Consider the following 13,267-nt stretch of genomic DNA (forward strand, 5'->3'; position numbering starts at 1 on the left):
GTAGGGGGTTGTTTGACCTTTAGATAATGTGACAGCACGGTTGGACTCAAGTACATAGACGAGGAATCGATTAGGCTATCTCTTAGGATCTAAAGGTAAAGAGGAAAGAAAGGAAGGAAGCGCCGAAAGGCAGGGTATATATACAGGCGAGCGGTCACGTGAGTATTCCTTAGCTGGCACGTGACTCCAGAACCGTGACAATGTGAAGAGCTAAGTGTCACGATCACGGGACTAGTGGGCTATAGGCTCAGCAGGCGAGGCTCCCCGATTGGCGGTGGGCCTTGGGGTCACGTGATTGGATCATTTGGATCTAATAGATCCAGTACCCTTGGATCGTGGGATCGCTGATCCAGCCATGATCCAAGTTTCTTCTTGTCTATATAACTCTGGGTCGTCACCCATTAGGTAGGAGCTTCGTGCTCAACTTGATTTAGTTTTCCTAACTACAATATCGTTGCCTTATCTTACTTCATTCACCATACCAACCCACGTGACCTTACTAGGGTAAGGAGAGAGTCGTGACACTAAGCCCCAATAGGCTTAAAGCTAGGGAACGCCACCATTCCCGGCCTGACCTTTGTCGCGGGCGATTAGGCAGGCGATTAGGTCAGGTGACAGGCGATTAGCCAGGCGATCCAGGTGGTCCGTAACAAAAATAAAATAAAAAACTCGAATTATTATTTTAAATATATTGTGACGGGTTGAACCCGATATTTGGCTGCACTACTACGTAGTGCAGCCTGCACGTGACTACGCGGGCCTGCACATGACTGCGCGACGCCAAAGCGCGTGGGCCATTCTACGAACCAGCGAGAGCCCCTTTTAAAAGAGCTCCTCGTACAAGATAGAACTCTTCTCTCTTTAGTTAATTCTTTTTGTAATACAATCAAGTTCTTGCTTTGACTCATTGCATCCAACCCGTGACAAATTGATTCTTGGTCTAACTTTTTTCTTCGTTTCTCATCATCTCATCTCATCCCAACGCCACGCTATGCATACAAAAAAAGCACGACAAGTATTCATACATTCATCCCTCCCACTCCCATGCTCCCCCTCTCACCCCACTATCCACTTCCCAATCTCCCATCTGATCCTGTCCATCACCACGCCTAGCGTCTGCTCAACCCAGTGAAAGGCTGTCTGCACATCGGACAAGTATTCCCATTACTAGTCTTGAACCACTTCATCAAACAATCGGTATGGAAGCGATTCCGACACGTGGCGCACCCCTTCTCCGGCAACTTCATGTCCTCGCTCACGATCGAGTAACAGATCGAGCAAGGATCGTGGCCATCCAAGAATCCCGCGACATTCTGTCTGAAGACTTCGATGCCGTCGATAATGTTGCCACCTTCGAAACGGACCGCGCCTTGGATTTGCTTGAGGACGGAATTCCAAGTCTTCTCGGGGACAGCGACACGGCTGACGGATTCGACCTCGATGGAGTCGAGTGGGTAGCGAGAGGGGAAAGTCAGCGTAATGGTGCAGTACTGCTCGTCGATTTCGTAAGAGACGGTGATCGTGCTGCCTTTCTTAGCGGGGAGCTTGATGATCAGTTGTTTGCCGTCTTGCGTGTCCATAACGTCGCCGTTTCCTCTCCAGGTGCGGACTTCTTCGACGCAGTCTTCTAGGACGAGGGGAGTGAAATATCGCTCGGTCCAGTCGCCCATGAACACCTTGCCGGCACGAGTGAAATCCAAAAACCACGACTTGACGAGTTGAGGGATATACTTCAAAGCCAGGAAGTATACGTGAGCGGAGAGCCATTGTACGTTGTGGAGTAAACCAGATGGATGGCTTACGTCCCATACATCGTATTCCCGCACAGATTCCTTACCCAGCTGGAAGTCCGAGAGTGGCCGCAACCCCCCACCCTTCGCGTTGAAAGTATGGTAAACGAACTCCAGCAACTTCTTCAATTCATCTGCCTCCTGTAACTTTTGCTGGAGCTTCGCGCGAACTTTATACGGAGCCAGACCAAACCATTGGAGGACTAGCTTCCAAGCCAAGAGCACTGACCGACGGGCATTCTGAGTATCGTCCAAGAAGTCAAGACGAGGACTAGATATCTCACGAGGTTGGAGAGCGTCCGAAAGAAGTAGAGAAAGAAGCTCGTCGGGCAATTCAGCTCCTGCAGAGAGGTTAGATAAAAACAATAGGCTAACATGGATCGATCATACCTTTCTTGTCCACCATGACTCGCACAGTCATATCGTCAATCAATTTTGGTAATACTTTGCTGAGAATCTCAAAGGCTGTAGCTTGAGTTGCTTGAGCATTTGATCCGAGGAGCGGATAAATTTCTTCAAGATTAATCTCTTCAATGGGAATCTTGAGTACCTGCGCTGTGAGGTAACCGTCAAAGATTTCCAGAACAGGATTGTCCACAAATCGAGGCATGTTCATTAGATCCAGCAGACCTTGATTGAGGGAGGCGTGCTGCTTCTTGAACAGATCCTTTAGCTCATCAGTTGCATCTTCATCCTCCTTCAACTTGACAATTCTGGAGTACATTCGCAGCGAGCAAGAGCAAAGTACAAGTTGCTCGTCGGGGTGGGGAACATTTTCTGGTAGAAATTGGAGCTTGTCGATAGAAGCATACAATTTCCAAGGTGACAAACACAACTTCTGAAGTGTTGAATTCCAGTGTTCACCTGATGAATACTTCAGGGCCGGCAATAATTTCGTGAGAGCTCTGCAAGCTTCCGAAGCTACAGCGAACTTTTGATACGAAAAGTCCTTACCATCTGTCCAAGAGAGAATCTGGTTGACTGATTTCACCATCCGAACAGTAGGTGTGGGGATTTCATCTTCGTCGTATGCACACAGGCAACCATTCAACAACACAATAGTGAGGAATGCCTCTTCAATATTGGACTCGCTCAGCGGACCGGAGATACCATAAATGACTGAAAACAGATGATTGCAAAACCATTTGACCGATTCGCTAGTGCTCAAAGCCTGTCCAAATCCAGTCAAAATCGCGAGTGTCGTGAACGGCCGGGGAAGCTCTTTCGTAAATACGCTTCGAGCTTTCAACCACTCTTCGCCACAGTCGAATATAGGTCCGTTGATTGACGAAATGGTTGAGAATAGTCTACTCAATGCGACACCGCTATGATATCCAAGTGCGTTGTTGTAGCTAGACTTATCCAACATAATGTCGACTAGGTTTTCCAGAATTGACGTCGTATCGTTGTTAACATGTCTGGTCTTGTTCCGCTTCCAATTCGTGGAACCTCCTATGATAGTCGCAAGTAAGGAATGCAAGTTATCATCGAAAGCAGAAATATGATTGCAAGAATTATTGTACATAAATCTTGAATTGCCGGTGGTATGCTGAGACCGCACGAGCTGCTGTGCCAGACAGAGGAAAAACAAAAGCTCGGCAGCTTGTTTAGAAGGCATTTGCAGCATCATGGACTGGGTAACAGTGCATGCATAGAGAGCCATCCTGAATGGCACAGAGTGGTCCTCATCATCCATTGGAACATCGTAAAGATGAGGTTGTGGATCTCTGATCAAGAAGAGAGCGCCCGCAAATGGCTCACACATTGCCAATTGAGGCGTTTGGCGGTGGTCGTAAAACGGCTGGTATGCCTGTTCCCATTCCAGTAGAGTAGGAAACAGTGCAGCAATTGTGTTAGATTTATCTTCCTCGCTAGTAGCTTCGAATATTTTGGAGGCTAGATTAGCCAGGGTATGGACGCTGGAGAAATGTTAATAAAAATCTCAGTCAGGAGGATGCGTCTTGGAAAGCATACCTCAAAGGCGTGTCAGTGATTGACTTCAACTGATTTCTAATGACCGCAATTTGTGGATTGTCACTTGGACCATTCGAGTCAGTGCCTCCTTCAGAAAGGACTTTAGTCAAAGCCGCGACGGTCGATCTCCGAGCTGTAGTAGTGTCGTACTCGTTCAGATTCATTAAGAGCGTGAGTAAAGAAAGTCTGCGCTCCTGGGATGATACCAAGAGTGACACATCTTTTTCAGACAGAGATGTCAACGCCTTCAAGCCACTGTCGATTGCGTCGTCGTTGGGGGACAACAATGCATTGACGATGATATCTATAATCTCAGATGCCATACCATCGGAGATGGATTTGGAAGCAGCCGCAGCATGGAAGACAGACCAGGAAGGACCGTCATTTGACACCACCGCATCTCGGGAACAATTGCGAATGAATTGCTGAAGAAGGTCGTCTTGCAGTGCTAGCTCTGATCCATCACCTCTAAGTAGCATCAAAGCTAAGCAAGTACTCTGTTGGTCTCCACTGGGTAATCTCAAGGCGCTCCCGACTGTTCTTGTCCATATTTCCTTGAAAGCATCCTGCTGGCCCGGACAGGCCTTCAACGTCTTCAATGTTGCCACTAAATACTCACCGCAGGGTGTCTCGAGAAGCGCGAACAGCTGTTTCTCAAGATAGTCTCTGATAAAGTCTACCAGAGAAGGGTGATGTGCCACAAACAACGAACTGTGTCGCATGCAAGTCAACAACCCAGAAGCAGCACCGTATGATTTTCCTTGTCGTCGTTCGATGGCTTTAGGGCACATGCGAATCAGATTATCTGTAATCGCGACTATGTTCTCATCCTTTGGCTCTGGATTTCCGAGGTAGCTTTCCAGTTTAGCATCTGATAGAACCCATTTAAATAACGAAAACCAGCGGAGAAATCGTGACTCGACAGCATCTTCGAACTTCTTCACTTCTAGGGCATCGACTGGGACAGGTGAGAGCATGCTTTCTTCTAATCGTTGAGCGCATGATTTCAATTCTGCCTTCAAAGCATTTCGGATTCTCTCACTAGCTTTGTCGAGGTCTAGAGATGAGAGTTGGATCAACACATCCTTGAAATTGTCAGGCGTATCAACTGTCCATGCTGCTTGTTCCGGATCAAGGAGGATAAAATTTCGGATGGCAGGGAAGATAGCTTCCTTGATCAATCTGACTTGTGAGTCGGGGTCGGAGAGATGCTTAGTTGCCATGTCAATCACAAGCTTAAAGTATGTACTCCAAGCAATCTGAAGGTTACTTCTGGGCTCATCTCTGTTTTTGATGCCAAGTCGGAATGCGGAAGCGAACTCCATCATCGTGAAGAACTTGTGAGGTAAGATCTCTTCAGGGATTATTAACAGCAATGTAAATAGAGAGTTCCAATAATCGGATGACCCTCGCTGTGAACCCTTCTCGATGAACCCTCGAAGACGTGTCATTGGATCTTTCTTTGATTTTATAGGGAAAGTCCAGATTTCAGGAAACTTTACTGTAAGAATCTTGAATGCTTCAACAAGATCATAGGCCGTGCCAAGCTGTGTATGGTTCAGCGCTTCTGCGATTAAAGCACGACTGATAGCCTTAAGATTGGCCTTGATGAATGACGGCTGTCGGAAGGCACAGACTGTAATAAGCTGAATGCTGCTGCGTCGCAAGTGGACATCATCGCTTGAAGTGCACCCTAAGAACTCCTGGTTGCCCAAAAGAGCTTCGTATTTGCCACTGTGTTTCTTCACCTCCGGTTCGCCTAATGATTTGATAAGATATGTTACCATATCGAGGCAATTGCCGATAAGACGGTAATATGTTGCCTTTAAATCATCCGGACTCATTGTGCGCTCATCGTTCAAGGTTTCCGGCGTCTCGTCAAATCCTTCCTGAACGTAGGCCAGAAAAGCCGGCTGAGACTTCTTGACGACCGAGGACATCTTTTCATGTGTATTCAGCAAAGATAACCATCCCTCTTTCGCAGCTTTAGCGACTCCCTTGTCATTATCGAAGGTTCCAGCGAGCCAGGCGGGCACCATTTGGAGGATGTATGGTTCGATTTTCGATTGCGCTGAATCCGATAGCGCGTGCTGAACAAGGTGCGCTAATTCACGAACTCGTCGAGAATTGTTAATTGAGGTGCGAGGATAAAACTCTGACTGCGATCAAGTTAGATTATGATGTGCCATGTGTCGATTCCGAACGTACCCAGGCCTTGATGATTGCATCTTCAATCTCTCCTGCCTTTTGCGACTTGACATATGTTTGGATCTCATCCAAAGCCTTGGCTAATGTAGTATCGTTCTTCTTCAGCAAACTCTTGAACGACACCACCAGGTTTGGATCGCTGATCTTCGAGATGTCTGGCGGCGGGGTAGTGAAAGACAGGGTCGAGCGTGTAGTCGCTCCACCGAAGCCGTTGCCAGCAGCAGAGCGGCCGAAGCCTCTGCTACTCATGATGAGTGGCAGATGGAGGATGAAGGTCGGGAATTCGTAGTGCTGAGCTTGTCGCGGTTTCCAAGGGAGAGAAGTATTTCATCCGCAACCCCACCTAGGTGCAAAATCCTACTGCAAGGAGGGGTAGAAGAGAAATGACTCCCACAGAATAAATCTAGCGAAGAAGAGTGGAGTGCGGCAGTCGACGATGAGCAATCAAGAGAGTGTTGTAGGAACGAGCTGTGGGCGTGTGAGCGTGTAGAGAGGAAATGGTTGAGAAGGTAAGAATTTATTTACATTCAGCCTCGTCACGCCGAACCTCGAATTGGATGACGATGGGACCGAGAACGGTTTAGTGTCGATGGAGAAGGCTGTGACTGCTGTGAAATGGTGGCGCCCGCTAAGATCCGACTGCCCGAGACATGCAGGGGCTAAGCAGTGTCCCGTGCCCGCTGTGTGGCATATTAGAGAAAAGCTGTCAGCAACAACTCAGGCAGTCATCCTAAATTGAGGGTATCCAGGAACATCAATGCGTAAGGGCGCGGATGATTGCGGAGAGAGTGATGCTACCCCGCATGTGATTGACGATCCCAGTGAAGTGAAGCTTCTCAGCTCAGCTCTCAGCTCTGGTACCTGAGGTATCTTCCCTCCTTCATCTACAACACACTCTCCTTCTTGTCTATCAATCTTACTGCATCTCTCGTACTGGAATTTCGAGTCTGCAGGACGAAAGAACTCAGATCCTCCCTCGTTCCTCTGTTATCCGATTGCTCCACTCAGAACAGCGACAACTGACCATGATACCTTGGTGTTGACCACTCATGCTGCGTCGAACACGATCAGAACTCTTCAACCCCACCTAAGCAACGAAATCTACGCTCTACAGTGCCTCTTTATGCCGCATTCCCTTCGCATGAAAGAATGCGACTGCATATCTCCTGCTGGCAGCTTATCTTGAGATCTTTCAACACATTTGGACACACGACATCCGCTCAGATATCTGTCTGCCCTTGTCCTTCTCAAGAGAAGTGATCGACACTTCTACTTGTTCCCCATTCTATTTCGCGTAGGAGATCTCGCTTAGTTCAATCGTCCTTCAACTGATATTTGGCCCGCGGATCCCCTTGACTGAGTGGCATCTTTGGGATCTGCACTTGTGTCGTCAACGAGCCGACGACATCCTGTCGAAAGTCATCCCAAATAGCAACACATCTTTTGAATGAGCCGTTACGAACAAAGGACGTCATACACCACTATCACGGGCTCTAGGCATCCGCGAGATCTCTGACGTTAATCAACTTGCAATTCGAGACCCGCCAAACAAATCCGTTTGATCCGCTGGTCGAGCTGCTTCGTCTCTGCCATCTTGCATGGGTACCATCTTCTAGTAAGAACTTCTCTCCTGATTCTCATCGTACTAACAGGGAACTAGCAAGACCACCAGAGTATGACGCGATAGGTTACTGCCACCATGCTTTCATCCCAAGCTCTCACACTCTCGAAGACTTCGGTCACCCCTGGTAGCTTACGAGCTTTACCAACTGTTCTCGCTCGATCGGGTGGCTTGCCTCGACGTCCTCGTCCATATCAACAAGTTCGAGCCTTTCGTATTGGTCTGTGGTCCTCATACCTTGATGCAAACTTCCAGAAAGAGTTCCGACGCCGTCAGCGAATGGTGAAGCACAAATATATCGAAGCATTGAATCGAAAGCTATCATGGGATCGACACCTCCCCATGCATCTCAGGCACCTTCGACACTCCGGCTTAAAGAGCTTCATGTGCAGCGCTTGGCGTGGACAAGATTCTAGGCCTGGTGGAAGATGGGTCAATTCCGAGGATTTGGAATATATGAATGAGAGGAATACAGAAAAGAAAGAAAGAGGAATTGAAGATGTGGAACAAAACGCTCTCAATCATTTACTCGATAACCACCACAAATTCATTCGTGCCAAAGCTCGCATCTTTGGTCCTGGTTGGAGCACTTGTCACTCAACGTCTTGGGTCTCTCGACCAGCACAAGACTCAAACACTCCTCCAACAAACGACATGTCTGATTCTTCCACCGTATATGGATCCGAGGGCTTTCGTAAACGCTTTCACGTGCGTGACTACCAAGAAGAAGAACAGACCGAGTATGAGATAGACCCAATCACAAATAGAAAGGTGCAGAAGGAGCCTAGCCAACCGACTAGCGACAGGAGCACATCCACCGACATCCCAGTGAAGACTTTCAAGGGATACCGATCGCAATTCAAGACATTTGAACCTCCAAACGCTCCACCGCGAGATACCACGCCTCGGTCAGTATCTAAGCAGACCACAGCACAGCATCGTTCAAGTCAGCCGTACAGTCCATCCTCGCATCAACCGGAAAGTTTTACTACTCGGCCGCATGACAAGGAGGTGGATCATTTGGCGAAATACGACGAGAAGGTTGGCTTCATGTCTGGTCGCCAGTATGACACTGCCGAGATGGACATCGATTATTCTCATCAACAAGGACTGAAACGCTATGACGAAAAGCTCTCAAAGAAGACACCAACGAACGCCACAACGGAAAATACTTCTCCTGGTCAGAAACATGCCCAAGATGGCCTCGAAGCTTATGACGAGAAGGTCAAAAACCAAGTACGGCAATTCTTTGCTTCTCCACACGAGGAGATTGAGCAAGCCGATCCTGTGAAACAGGCGATCGACCGTTACAATTCGTTCAAGGAATTGGATGCTTCACGGGTTGTGTATCCCAACAAGACTAACACTGAAGACAAAATCCTTGAAGCCAAGCGAGACTATGAGCACTCTGCTTCTCGAAAGGCGTTCATGCGGGAGCAGCAAGCAGACAAATTGTTGAAGTCTATCCAGAATTATGAAGAGATCATGTCTGCGGAGCGACTTAAAGGCCATGTGATGGGCCCCATGGGACATCAGCATCTACACCCGCTCTTAAAAGCAATCCGAGAATATGAGGCATCGATGGCGGACAAGAGAACAAATCCACGGGAGGCAGCTGCAAATGACAGGACGGATCCTTTGCTTCGAGCAATCCGCGAATATAAAGGTCTCGTCTCACGCACCGGCGAGTCAAACCCCGCTACCACAAAGCACCTCGAGATGGAAGCTGTTGATCCTCTTTTGAGTTCAATAGATGAGTATGAGGAGTCGGTGTTGCAATCAGGTGCTCAAAGCAGCAGTCATGCTTCAACTGATGAATGCTTGAAGTCTTATGATGCCAAGGTCAATTATTATCAAGGACCGCAGACCGAAGACTCAAGCAGGCGTGTGTGGTTCTCGACTAGATTGGACCCGGCGAAGGCTCACTCAGAGGCGCTAAAAGATCAGACCAAGGCAAGGTCCTCTAGTGTAGACGAAACGAGTACTCCGAAAAGCTGGGCTCATCTTCCCCAAAGAATTCGAGATCTCTTTGCAAGAGAGGCAAAATCCGAGGCCGAGGTTCTCGATAGAGCCAAAGATGATGTGACAGAGGATATATCCCGCCTAAACGCCCTTCGTACTGCTTCGGATGTCCAAGAGCCAGGAGAGGCCGAAGAGGAGAAGACTGCAAGACGGAAGGCATTGGAGCATGATTTTGAGACGGCACATATGGCCGAGGCGGACGCTAATTTGTCTGCGGAACGTCTACGCGAACGCACGATGCTTCTCAAATCCGACCTTGATGAGGCGAGGAATGTCGAAGTCGTCAAAGAGTTGAAGCCAACAGGCACGCCAAAGAAGATGACTGGTAACTTCGTCCGGGATTTTCCTGAAGAGTTTCAAACTGCCTGGACTGCGTCGGAGGAAAGTTCTGGTGGCTTGACCCGCAAGATACCATCAGACCAGGAGGTAGAATCAAGTGTTCAGGGCAGCGAACAAGCGTATATCATTGGCTTGGGTGCCAAAGAAGCATTTTCTCGCAACCCAGATGTTGAGAGGATTGAGCCGTCTCTGGATCGTACTGTGTCTCGTAATTCGAAGTCGATTGCGGCTGAGAAAGATAGGTCGCATGTCGGGGTCGGCCCTGCAGAACAAGGAGAAGGAGATATATCTGCTTCCGTGTCAGCATATGTTACTCCCAAGGACAACGAGACTATGAACATGGATGCACATACCACCAAAGCTCAGTTGCAGAAGGAGAAAAATGCTCAGAAGGAGCTTGACAGAGAATTAGTCCGTGAAGTCCGTAGGATCTATGAAGATTCTTATGGGACCATAGACAGCAAGCATAGGCAGGTTCCTTCGCCAGCCAAAGGGGAAAGTTCAGTCAGTAAAGAAGCTGCCGCACTGGAGGGTGCGACAGAGACGCCAGAGCCAGCCATGTACAAGATCTTGGCCTATGATCCTACAATGCAATCAATCAGCTCGGCTGAGACGACGTCAGTCGTACCAGATTCATCTGGCCCATTGACACCAGCAGAGGTCCTTTTGCGACTGTCAAATCCTGCCAAGTTCTTCCCTCACTTCGAGCCACTTCGATCGCAAGGCTACGAAATAGTCTCTGGTAGTGGTGATGTGCTTGTATTCCGCAAGGTCCGTGAAGCTTCGCCGATGAAACCCGAGAAAGAGTATTCGGCAGCTGCAAAGGAGGACCAGAGCTCTCTTGAGCACAGGAAGAACGTCATGAATCCCATTGACGGTATGACTCGAGGCCCAATTGCGGCAACAGGTGACTTCGCCAGCCCGACTGGTTTCGTCAATCATGATATTCCCAGAGGCTCAGAGCCGCCGTTCAAGTCCAATATTGATGTTCGACGAGAAGAGCCTGTCTTCAGTGGCAAGCGTAACTGGGAGGATAATGAAGGCGGACGAAAGAAACGAGGTGCTGCAAAGACGGTGTTGATTGGCGCTGGCTGGCTTGCAGCCTGTTCATATGCCATTGGTGTTGTTTCCGAATACTTCAAGACTGGAGGAGTCGATGGTCAGGGACCTAAAGGATTCTAAGAGCTGGATCAAAAGCTTCTTGATATTGGAGAGGAAATCTCAAAGTGAGTTGTTGGATTATACTTACCAGGTAGGAGCGCAAGTTAGGAAAGAGCCTGGTTGTTGGATTTGAAACTTGGGAGTCGAACAGCGAAGGAGATCTGGAGTCAAAGGTGTTAAGGTGCTTCTTAGTTGGATGCGTCTTTCTCCTCTCCAAGGATACATAACATAGCATGAATACACTCCCATCATTTTTACAGATCAGCCGTCATACCCGAGGCTTGTTTTGGCGTTCTTGTTAACCCTGTGAGCGGCCGCCTACACGTGATGCACAAAGGTTATTTTGAGGTTACCAACTCTTCTTCGTCTGTTTCTGTTTCTCCTCAATTCTGCTTCCTCTCAACAAAGGCGATCTTACCAACGCCACCACCACACCTCTTGGCTTGGCCATGGGGACTGTCCTTCTTCGATCTTCAAGAGATCAACAGCGTCTCGCTGTCCTCTCGGTACGTTCTACTCCCCTTTGCTGCGATCTCCCCCCTTTCCCCGCGTCGTTCGCTCGACAAGTGGTCAAAGACCGCGTACCTCCTCCTCTTTACCTTCGATCCAGACCTCAGCAAGACGACAATGGCTTCGCAAGGGACAAGTGAAGCCTCTACAACGCGTTCACAAAGGTATCTGGTTGCTGTCGGGGCCAATCGACCAGTGGTTGATGGCTATGGGACTTCACTGTGAGCACTTGCCCCGCACACACATATTCACATATTGGACTGCATATTCTATACTTGCTTCATCAATCGCGTAGACTTTCCTCTTTCGCGAAGAGCTCCCCTTCTCGCGAAGAGTTCCTCCCTCGCGAAGACTCCTTTGGAGTCTCTCTGACCTGCTCATCGATGGCATCTCATTGCTGATGCTGTCTTTGGACTGGTTGATGGCTATGGACCTCACTGTGAGCGCTCACCCCGTACACTATTACACATTCACAACATTCTATACTTGCTTCCTCACTCGCGAAGAGCTCCCTCACTCGCGAAGACCTCCTTCGGAGTCTCTCTGACCTGCTCATCGATGGCATCTCATTGCTGATGTTGTCTTGCACTGGTTGATGGGTATGGGACTTCACTGTGAGCGCTCACCCCGTACGCTATTACACAGTCACACATTCTATACTTGCTGCCTAACTCGCGAAGGGCTCCTTTGGAGTCTCTCTGACTTTCTCATCCATGGCATCTTGCAATGGTCAGCTTCGACCAGCGGTCGGAGACTTCTTGCTCCGGTCCCGAGCTTTATCGCGCTTAACTCCGATAAGGGGTTTATGCCCATATCAGAAGATGTCTCATTGCAAGTTCCCAACACTCACTACCTATGTACTACACTTCACTACCCTCACTACACATACGCTTCTGTCAGTCGTTCCTTCTTGTTCTTCACTTGTCTATCGATAACCTCATCTTTGTCTCGTATCGAGACACACTACGAAGCGATTCTCATCTCTTTCTTTACAAGACTACACACATCTCTGCCAGTCGTTCCTTCTTGTTCCTCATTTGCCTATCGATAACCTCATCCGAGCCCCTATGTCTCGATACGAGACACACTACGAAGCAATGCTCCTTCCTTTCTCTACAAGTGTATTTCACTGTGCGTCCTTTCAAGGGTCGTTCCTTCCTCTTCAAGCAACAGTCTTCACCCTCTCCCGTTCCTTCATCCACATCCGAGCCCCTGTGTCTCGATACGAGATTCGCTACGGAGCAGCTACCTTCCTCTTCACCACATCTGAGCCCCTGTCCCTCGTTGAGAGACAAGCTACGAAGCGTTTCTCCTCCTTTTCCTCACCGAAGCGAACTACCTTGTGCTTTACTTCCAGCCCTTTCGCGAAACTCATTGCTAACATACCATACCTCACAGACATCTTCTCCCTGCAAAACGTACCAACAGCAAACTATCACCAACGAGCAGTCAGAGCCGCCACTGTTCTGACTGTTGGTCTGGTTGATACATACAGCGGGGTCGGGCTGGGATTGGCTACTCATCTTCGCCGCCTAGCTTGACCTTGTGCTGCTCAACGTTTCCTTCACTTCCAAGGAAGTTGAAGAGAGTAAGTCTTTCTTCGCTTGTTAAGTTTCGTTGAAATACTAATTTCGCTAAGTCT

The 13,267-nt window shown here is 48.6% G+C and overlaps 3 protein-coding genes across 3 annotated transcripts; 2 read left to right on the plus strand and 1 right to left on the minus strand.

Moving 5' to 3' along the window:
- Positions 1 to 901: 901 nt before the first annotated feature.
- Positions 902 to 6,476, minus strand: LY89DRAFT_616218 (uncharacterized protein). The gene is made up of 4 exons (XM_018210757.1): positions 5,973 to 6,476; positions 3,765 to 5,923; positions 2,181 to 3,709; positions 902 to 2,131 (listed from the first exon to the last, which is right to left on the minus strand). The coding sequence occupies exons 1-4, from the start codon at positions 6,219 to 6,221 to the stop codon at positions 1,110 to 1,112; spliced, it is 4,959 nt and encodes a 1,652-aa protein (XP_018071078.1). The 5' UTR covers positions 6,222 to 6,476; the 3' UTR covers positions 902 to 1,109.
- A 1,061-nt stretch (positions 6,477 to 7,537) lies between these two features.
- LY89DRAFT_63392 (uncharacterized protein) lies at positions 7,538 to 11,168 on the plus strand. Its single transcript, XM_018211365.1, has 2 exons — positions 7,538 to 7,587; positions 7,633 to 11,168. Exon 2 carries the CDS (start codon positions 7,672 to 7,674, stop codon positions 11,134 to 11,136), a length of 3,465 nt encoding a protein of 1,154 aa, XP_018071079.1. The 5' UTR covers positions 7,538 to 7,587; positions 7,633 to 7,671; the 3' UTR covers positions 11,137 to 11,168.
- Positions 11,169 to 12,017: 849 nt separating this feature from the next.
- LY89DRAFT_63403 (uncharacterized protein) lies at positions 12,018 to 13,116 on the plus strand. Its single transcript, XM_018211373.1, has 2 exons — positions 12,018 to 12,756; positions 13,024 to 13,116. Exon 1 carries the CDS (start codon positions 12,221 to 12,223, stop codon positions 12,674 to 12,676), a length of 456 nt encoding a protein of 151 aa, XP_018071080.1. The 5' UTR covers positions 12,018 to 12,220; the 3' UTR covers positions 12,677 to 12,756; positions 13,024 to 13,116.
- The last annotated feature ends 151 nt before the right edge of the window (positions 13,117 to 13,267 follow it).

Source organism: Mollisia scopiformis (assembly GCF_001500285.1).
Source record: "Mollisia scopiformis unplaced genomic scaffold LY89scaffold_12, whole genome shotgun sequence".
Taxonomy (NCBI): Eukaryota; Fungi; Ascomycota; class Leotiomycetes; order Helotiales; family Mollisiaceae; genus Mollisia; species Mollisia scopiformis.

Coding starts and splice junctions, on each gene's coding strand:
- LY89DRAFT_616218 (XM_018210757.1), bottom strand. CDS start 6,221: ATGAGTAGCAGAGGCTTCGGCCGCTCTGCTGCTGGCAACGGCTTCGGT. Junction 3,710..3,764: donor ATCACTGACACGCCTTTGAG/GTATGCTTTCCA, acceptor ACATTTCTCCAG/CGTCCATACCCTGGCTAATC. Junction 2,132..2,180: donor AGTCATGGTGGACAAGAAAG/GTATGATCGATC, acceptor ACCTCTCTGCAG/GAGCTGAATTGCCCGACGAG.
- LY89DRAFT_63392 (XM_018211365.1), top strand. CDS start 7,672: ATGCTTTCATCCCAAGCTCTCACACTCTCGAAGACTTCGGTCACCCCT.
- LY89DRAFT_63403 (XM_018211373.1), top strand. CDS start 12,221: ATGGGTATGGGACTTCACTGTGAGCGCTCACCCCGTACGCTATTACAC.